At 42.4% G+C, this 9578-nt stretch overlaps 1 protein-coding gene across 1 annotated transcript; it reads right to left on the bottom strand.

Moving 5' to 3' along the window:
- Positions 1-2681: 2681 nt before the first annotated feature.
- On the bottom strand, positions 2682-7500 carry LOC149290268 (hydroxysteroid 11-beta-dehydrogenase 1-like protein A). The gene is made up of 6 exons (XM_089489613.1): positions 7416-7500; positions 7068-7198; positions 5417-5528; positions 4490-4678; positions 3003-3146; positions 2682-2896 (listed from the first exon to the last, which is right to left on the bottom strand). The coding sequence occupies exons 1-6, from the start codon at positions 7498-7500 to the stop codon at positions 2682-2684; spliced, it is 876 nt and encodes a 291-aa protein (XP_089345739.1).
- Between the last annotated feature and the right edge of the window lie 2078 nt (positions 7501-9578).

Here is a 9578-nt window from a genome sequence, read left to right as displayed (position 1 = left end):
AGATACAGGAAGCACCAGTATAACTGAGCACTGAGGACAAGGTAAGAGAGGTTTAAATAGCCCCGGGGGGGCGTTCCCTGACGCCCGGGACGTGATCGCGTCCTGCGTCGCCATAGCAGCGGCTGCTTCATGTTCCAACGAGCGGTGCCGGCGTTTCTGCCGGGGGTGAGAAGAGGACGACCGGGAGCTGTTTAAGGCAGTGTATGTGTATATGTGTGTTTATGGACAGGTGTGTGTAAAGGCAGTGTGTAAAGGTCCTGGGAGGGAGGCTAACATTAGCCTTTTTTTAAATTAAATAAAAATTGCAGCCCAAAGAGACAGTTTGTGGCTTCTCACCATGAAGGGAATTTTCATTTCTACCCTTACATTCTACCAACAAACCATAATTTAACCCTTTATCTGTCAGCAGATCAGTTACTGACAAAAATACCAAAGATAAAATACAAAGATTCAAAACGATTAAAAACACTCAACATTACTGGGACACAACTTACAAAATAAAAAAGGGCACCCAGATCTTGGAGGCAGAGACCTGCAGTGAACATTCACAGCCAAGTGCAAATTAGTGAGTTAACCAGTTAGTCAGGGTGTTGGATACCCATGCAGTTTTCACAGATCCACGTGAAGGTTTGTAATTCTTATTTCAGAGAGTAATATAACAGCCTAAATTCATATCCGTGTACTATACTGTCTTGCCCAAAAGATATAGGATACTGTGAACCAGTGACCTAAATCCATGCCCTATGTTCCTTGATGGTAATATGCACATTTCACAGAAACTGCACACCCTTGCATGAATTGTAAATGTATTTACTGGCTATTGTTCAGTAGATACCTTGAGGCCCAAAGTCTATGGTGGCCCATGACACAATGCGTGAAGCTGAAATGTCATAATTTTGATTGAAAACCCCTTTTAATACAGACAACTCAGTTCATTATATTATTAAAACCTGCATGGGAAAACACATGCTTACACACTCTTCTCACTGTCTAGTTACTATGCTTGAGGATTTGATTTTAGATAGGTCATTGAATCCCAAACCATGTGTTATTCATTCCAATGAAGGTTTGGTGGTTAAATAAAGCTCATTATGTCTTGTGTTCAGTTGGTAGATGTCACATTTATCCCTCCTGTTTAAGCACCTAACTACAGAAATATTGTTTTTCATAAATGATGTGTTGAGTTTCATTGCTGTCTTTTTGGATCATGTATAAAGTGGGTATAGAGGCAAAAAAGGTGATCACTGTTAACCTTGTTTGCATATGCCTACCCAAGATCCCCTGTAATTGTGGTAGCACTTCATGTTTTTTGGGCTTGCCTAGTGGATGTAGACGAGCGTTTAATACCGTATTTGCTCGTCTACCCCACAGCTGCAGGGGACCTGGATCCCCCCCCGCCCCACTTACCAGTGCTTCTGAGTCCCCGGTGTGTAGCCGGGGCAGCGTGTAGATGAGGTGTGGCTAGTAGCGGGGGTTGTCTGCGTCCATCGCGCAGACCTTCCCCGGCTGCAGCCTAAGTTGTCTACGCGAATCGCGTAGAGCTCTACACGCTGCCCCGGCTACATGACAGAGGAGTCAGAAGCACCGGTAAGTTTGGAGGAGGGAGGGGGAGGGAGTGTTAAATGGGGGCATAAGGCATTTCTGGAGGCAGAGTGTTCTATGAAATGCCTTTTAACCCCCTTAATGCCACTCTGCCTCCAGAAATGCCTTTTTAACTCTCTATACGCCACTCTGCCTCCTGAAATGCCTTAAACCTCCCTATATGCCACTCTGCCCCATAATATGCCTTTTAACCCCCTTAATGCCAGAGTGGCATATAGGGGTATAAGGCATTTCTGGAGGCAGAGTGGCACATAGGGGGTCAAAAGGCATATCATGGGGCACAGTGGCATATAGGGTTAAAAGGCATATCATGGGGCACAGTGGCATTTAGAGGGTCAAAAGGCATATCATGGGGCACAGTGGCATATAGGGTTAAAAGGCATATCATGGGGCACAGTGGCATATAGGAGGTATAAGGCATTTCTGGGGCAGATGTGCATAACTGGGGGGGCAGGTTGGAAAATAGAAGGAAATAAAACCAAAATATTTTTTTCTCAATCATAGCTTTTATTAAAAAAAATAGTTTACATGAATTAACATTTACTGGTAAAACTTTTTTCCTATAGGGTCGTCTTATATTCAGGCTTTTTCTTTTTTTTCCCTAAATTAATATTCAGATTTGGGGGGTCGTCGTATAATCAGGGTCGTCTTATAATCAAGCAAATACGGTAGAAGGTAATAAAACCAAAATATTTTTCTCAATCATAGCTTTTATTAAAAAAAATAGTTTACATGAATTAACATTTACTGGTAAAACATTTTTCCTATAGGGTCGTCTTATATTCAGGCTTTTTCTTTTTTTCCTAAATTAATATTCAGATTTGGGTGGTTGTCTTATAATCGAGCAAATACGGTAATTCTTCTAATTAATTCTGAAATATTATTTGTATGAGACAAATAAGACAAATGCCAGTAGGTGGCGCCAAGTGTATGAAGACGTTGGATGGGGCTTAATAGATTTCAGTTAAAGGAAATGTGTTAAAAAAAATGACATTTATTTTAAGTGTATTGCCTGTAGCACATAAAGGCAAACCAAACACGCAAGCTAGATGCACAAGGGTGTGGATATTTTGTTGTTATCATTTAATGTTTTCTAGGACATAGAATTTATCGAGTAAATTCCCCATAAATTCAGGGGCCCAGTCTTTCAGCAGGACCAAGGGCTTAATGCTCCAATATGGATAGAACAACTCTGACTGTCGCAGAACTGCCGCCTTAACTACCTCCTTGGCGCAGTCCTCTTTTGGTGAAGCTGTCATGGTCACTTTGTCACCAACCTTTTTCACTGCATTTTCTGTGGAGTAAACAAGGGGATAAAGAGTAAGACATAGTTATTAATTTCGGGAGGACAAAGGACGTTGCTACAATAACTACAAGTAAGCACAATGTGTCTGCCTCACCTGTGTCAATGAATCCAAGCACGGCTACCGTTACAGATATGTTATTTTTCTGAAGGGAACATTCCCTACGGAGAGAACTGTAAAAACCTTCCAGAGCGAATTTAGCTGCACAATAGCTGGTAGTAAATGGAGCGCCAATGCGACCTGTGCAAAATAATCAGAGTTTGCTGGCTTCAGACAAGAGAATTCTGACCATATTCTTGTAGAGTAAGAAGGTAAAGATTTTGCAGAGAAGGAGAGAACTGGCCTAAAGGCGTAGGGCTATTGCCACATTACGTACAAGTCACCTGCTTTTAGTAGTTAGTTTCATAAGCAACCAGGACACGGATTAAGAATGAAGACATTGAGCATTGTGCTTTATTTATTTCATCTGTATTATGTCATCCACCTACATGCCCTCTATGTCTCATCCATAGCAGGGGCTTCTCCGCTCCTTTAGCTTTGTTGCTCCATATTTCTGGAACTCCCTACCACTTATTTCAACTTTTCACAATGAATTAAATTCAATTGTTAGAACATCTGTAAATGGCACTTACCTCAGACCCTTGATTGTACCTGTATGCCCACCCAAGTAAATTATATTGTAACAGACACCAATCAGCCATAACATTATTAAGGATCTGAGTGACTTTGACAAGGGCCAAATTGTGATGGCTAGACGACTGGGTCAGAGCATCTCCAAAACTGGAGAGTATTCCTTGTCTGCAGTGATCAGTGCCTAATAAAACTGGTCCAAGGAAGGAAAAGGTTCATTGATGCACGTGGGGGGCAAAGTCTGGCCCGTGTGGTCAAATCCAACAGGCAACCTATTGTAACTCTAATTTCTGAATAAGTTAATGCTGGCTCTGATAGAGAGGTGTCGCAGTTTGTTGCGTATGGAGCTTCATAGCCACAGACCAGTCACGGTTTCCATGCTGACCCCTGTCCACTGCCGAAAGTGCCTATAATGGGCATGTGAGCATAAGAACTGGACAACAAAGCAATGGAAGAAGGTGGCCTGGTTTTCTTTTGCATCACGTGGATGGCCTGGTGCGTGCGCATTGCCTACCTGCAGAACACATGGCACCAGGATGTATCCATGGAGGCCCTACCTCGCAACTCCTTGCAATTTACAGGATTAAAAGGACTTGCTGCTAACGTCAGATGTCAGTGAAGTCCATGCCTGGAGGGGTCAGGGCTGTTTTGGCAGCAAAATGGGGACCTGCACAATATTAGGCAGGTAGTCATAATGTTATAGGTGATTGGTCTAACTCCTTTTGTTATATGAGACAGGGGCCCTTCATGGTGCAATCATTGTGTGTTCTTGAGACTCACTCACCCAGGCAGGTATATCAGTTATACATCTATGCAATAATAAGCTACAAGGAAACAAACAAGCTATTCAATGGAAATTGATTGATACCCACAAAAAAATACCCATGCATGCAATCTGTAATTCAAAATGTATACATATGCAATTACATGCCTCTACCCAAAACAAACATTACCACTCAAAGAGGACATAATGACGATGCTCCCATTGGACTGTTTCAAAGCAGGCAGGGCTGTAGCGGTAAGCTGGACATAGCTCAGGAAATTCACTGTCATGGAGCTTAATAAGGAATCCATGTCACCCTGAAAAGTTCCAAATGATCCTGATCCACCTACATGGTTTAAAACCAAATAATCCAAACTGCCTGGAAGTAGGAAACAAGAACAGAGTACTCAGTGCAGCTGCTGCGGCCTGCATTAAGATCTAACATTTACAAATCTAACCACTAGTATCTCTGTTGGAAGTTTAGATCCAATGCATATAGGTGAAGCCAGGGATAGGCAAAGTGTCCGTACAAAGACACCAGTGTCCGTGGCAAAGTTTGTGAGGTCTATAAAACATCATTAAATTGTCCTCCACAGACTCCAGTACATGTCCACCATGAATGATGTTGGTGCCGACCCCTGGGTAAAACACTGAGCCGCATGCATTTGCAACCATGACGGCCGGCCGACCAACATTCAAAGCGGCTGCTGTGCGGTCGCAAAGTTCAAATCAGCCGCTGAGCAGCTGCGAGCGGGATTGAAAGCGGCCGTCGTCAGGAAGTCAGGCCGCCGGCGCCCAATTAAATTAAAGCGGCCGGTGTGCACCCACCGCACCGCCCAATGGCCGTGCCTCAGCACTTCGTCCCACGTATTTTGTTTCCTTGCAATTCTCTTCATTGAGACGTACAAAAATGGTGGGAGTGTTTCTTTGTGATATACACTGGTGGTGCAGTAGAGTCTTGTATTCAGTTTGGTAAGTTATGTAAAATTATTCATGTGCTACTACCAGATGTCAGTTAAATTGTGTAGGTATCGAATATATCACTGTATTTACCTTTAAGTGTTATTGTTTAATACTGATCACCCCAACAATATATAAATATATAAATACATTTTACCTAGCTTTTTATTGGCTATTTGGGCCACTTCCTGTGCGGATGTCAGATTTGTCATATCAGAGACAACATAATCCGCAGAAGCAGCTCCCAACTCAAGACATTTCCTTGTGACCTAGGAAGCAAAGAAAACATCCAAAAATGAGGTGATAAGACAAGATTGATGATAAGGTCCCTATAGAGATTAGGGTAACCACTCAGAGGTATCTCTGTCCCTGTTTGATAACCACATAGGAGCCACCAACTTTGAGTGGTGGTGGGACTGAGGATAGTATTGGGATACCACAAGGAAGCTATTGTATTTCTTTTCCAAGGTGAACACTGCTGGGTTCTACTCTAGGCCAGGCCTAGACTTTTATGGGCCGATATAACCTATGATGGTTGTTGATAAAAGCGAGCAGAAAATTAGCACATTCGACCACGTATTCAAAGTAAGTCTGATAGAATCTAAAAATAGAATCTTTATGTCTTTGTAAAAACCCATAAATTGCAATATAAAGACCAGAATGGAGGCAAATGTCTCACGCATTTCGTACGAACGGTTACCTCCATTCTGTTCTTTATACTGCACTTTAGGGATTTTTTTTACAAAGACTAATAAAGATTGTATTTTTATATTCTATACATACTTTGAATACTTTCTATAAAATTATTGTATGTTGGACAGCGAGGGAAGCCGAGAGCGGCAACACTCGACCCTGCAGCAATTAAGGACCTGATCTTTTTGGATCGGCTTTTGACCCTGCTTTTCCCCTTATCCCCTTGTTTTCTTTTATTGGGCCTCCCTGCTTATCCGCTTAATCTTCATTTTGATCTTACTCTGTTCTGCACACACATTATGACCTTACTTCATGCCACACATACAGCTTCATGTCACTGCGCTTAACATCGGGGTGGATCCAGAGCCTAACCTTGGAAAGGTCACTCACACTAACACACACCCAAACACAAATTCAGACACTAGAACTAAGACACACATCCATACATGCATGGTAACACAACTAGACATTTAACACTAACACACACCCAGACACTAACACACACACTAACATACCCAGACACAAACACTAGCATTGCCAAACACACATGTTCACACACGAAAATCCCCCAACACACTCTCACCCCAACAGACTGGCAGACACTTTCAATAACATACCCTGAAACTTACTTTAACTAACATACCCAGACACACACTCTAACTTACTCAAAGCTACCAGACAAGCTAACAAACCCAGACAGACACACACGTTTACACACTAAAATAGCCACACACAAACATACTCAAAGACACATGTTCACGGACTGACAACCCCCCCACACACGTTATGTGACCCTGCTCAACGCAACCTCCTCCTGAGTGAGATAAAGAGGTAAGTCCGGGTGCCCGTTGCGCCCCTGGATCCGTTAATGTTTAGCATGGTAGATGGTGCTAAAGAAGTAAGTGGTATGAGGTGGCTGGGGCATTGCCCTGGGTCAGACCTAGTGCAACACCCAGCCAAGATATGTCTCCGAATATAGCTGCTTGAATTATTTGAGGACACAGAATACATGTATATGTATATATAGTTAAGAATACTGTCTTGGTATGAAAGACCCTCTTCTTGCACCAGTTTTGCCAGCACAGCACTGTGAAATCCAGGTGTCTCTTGTTTACCTCTTGAAGACGTTGCTCTCTTCTTGCTGTGAGCACCAAGTGTGCTCCCATCTGTGCAAATTGATATGCAATCTGCTCCCCAATCCCCGTACTGGATCCAGTTACAAGAACTCGCTTCCCATAGACCATCCCTGCAATATCCATTTACTTTGTATGAGACATAGTAACATAGTAACATAGTTCATAAGGTTGAAAAAAGACCAAAGTCCATCAAGTTCAACCTATATACATATTGTGTCCCTACTGTGTTGAGGACCTCTAATGATATAATAGGCATTAAAGTATATGTTAATAAAATGGCTTCCTGGTCCCATCATTTAGCAGACATAGTTTAAGTTTAATATTTACCGTAGCTAATGGTCTCTGAGATGAAGAAATGATATGCAGAGATCCCCACTAGGAGAGAGACAACCAGGATCTTAACTCCAACCATGATGTCAATGTGCTGCTATCTTTCTGGATCTGTGAAAAGCAGCATTTCAGGACAGGATAGCTATTGCAATATCCCTGTCATTTAGCTTTCGTCACTGTCACTCAGCCAATGAGGAACATAAGTTTTATGACATGACTGAAGTTCTGTAGGTTAACGTATCTCTGGTTATTAAGCTCTCTGCGGGTCATACCAACTCCTCCCTTGCTTTTGTGCAGCAATATATCAAGCGGGTGTCTGTAAGCAGCACAAATAATACAAACGTGCATAATACATGTTTAGAGCCTTTGTATACAACCCCTCTATCCCTCCAAATTAGTCCCACTGACTAACTAATTTCTGTCCACCATCAACTGCTGTGATCTATACCTTATCAGTCTCTATCATTTTCCTTAACCCCTGCACAGTTGTCTTTTGACTTGATAAAGGGAGGTTGATGCTCTTGAAATCTTATCCTTAAAATGGAATGTTGGTCCAGTAAAAAGGTATTGTATATTGTAGTACATATACAATTGGAGACTTTTGTTTCAAAATGAAGGAACCCATGCCTTCATGCAGAACCAGTTTAATTCCGGGTCATTTGAGGGTTTTCAAGCAGGAATCACATTGGGCTAAAGTCTGGATTTTGCCTAGGCCATTCCAAAACGTGGGTTTTTTTTTTTAAATCATTGTGATGTAGACCTGCTTGTGTTTGTGGAATCATTGTCTTAGAGTATGACCCCCTGTTGCTGTTCTCCTGTAGAATTAAATTATATAAAAAAATAATGTATTCAATGGTGACATGATGTCATGACATTGGCCCCAATGCAGAAAAACAGAAAGTAAACAAACATTCTCTCACAAATTTTTTGGGGGTAGTAGAAGCTACATCTACAGACAGCCGGAAGGCTTGTTTTTCCCTCAGAAATCTCATGGCACTGCCACAACCACAAGGGATTTTGGATAGGCGCATGCAAATAAGGTCAACAATAATCACCTTTTGCCTCTATACCCACCACCATCACCTTTACCCACCATAACTTATATAATGACATTTTTTTGGGTAAGACAACTGATGACTTAAAATTGCGTGGTAAATTAATTCAACTTTTATTTGTGTGGGGAGCCATGTTATATAATCGTACATTGAAACAAAATTTGATGACAGATAAGAATTGTTCATTCCATCCCTATTTCTTCCTGCTGTGACATAGTGCCAAACATTATTTGGTCCATTAGCCAAAGGCCTCCAAGGACCACCTTAATTTGTGTAAATGTATGGGGGATTCCTCGATCGAGGTAGAGGGACATAGCTCCTTTGATATTGTAGAGAAGCTGGACAAGACTTCCAAACTGCTAAGGGAGATGGGCACGGAGGCATCCATGAGGGAGGCTATGGGCTCAATAGGGGCCGGCTCCATCAACTGGTCATAGAGCCACCCTGATGGGATTCTCATAGGAAAAAGGACTTCAGAAGGCTGTAGCGCAAGTTGCAGTCTCTGTTACACCTTCAGTAATGTGGTTGAAAGGTGGGAGATAAGTAGACCAAAGGGGGCTGAAAAGGCACTTTGAGGAGGAATCCATGTGAATCATCTTCCATGCAAGAGAGGGGAATCTTGAGAAGAAAGAGAAATGCAACTTTTATCAAAGATGTGATCCATGATATCACAAGGTCCAGGCTGGTCAATCTTGGCCAGAAGAAAGCTTTTGATTGTTTGTCTTACGAGCTTACAGGTATGGCCCTGTGAAGGTTTGGGTTAGATGAGATGTTCTGCTCATATATTGACCTTATTTAGCGAGACATTTACCGCCTGGTGCTAGTTAACAGCTGTAAAACTGACCCATTTCTAGATTGCTACCTGATCAAAGCTGCTCTCTTTCACCTCTCCTTTTCATCTGTTGCATGGAGTTCTTCGCAGACTGCATCAGATGTTATCCTGAGATAAGGGCATCACCGCACCAGGAGAAAGGAACAAGGACGAGACCTCTGTTTACACAGATGACGTGTCTTCTGAGCAGGTGGCCACTCCATTCAGATGTGCATGGACTTTGGCAAAGCTTTAGGCGCAAAGGTCAACTGGGGGATGTCAGAGACTACACTC

The sequence above is a fragment of the Sceloporus occidentalis genome, unplaced genomic scaffold, assembly GCF_023333645.1.
Source record: "Sceloporus occidentalis isolate IW3139 unplaced genomic scaffold, rSceOcc1.0.p SCAF_40, whole genome shotgun sequence".
Lineage (NCBI taxonomy): Eukaryota > Metazoa > Chordata > Lepidosauria > Squamata > Phrynosomatidae > Sceloporus > Sceloporus occidentalis.
Note: the sequence above shows the minus strand (reverse complement) of the source record. Positions and strands in the feature narration are given on the sequence as shown.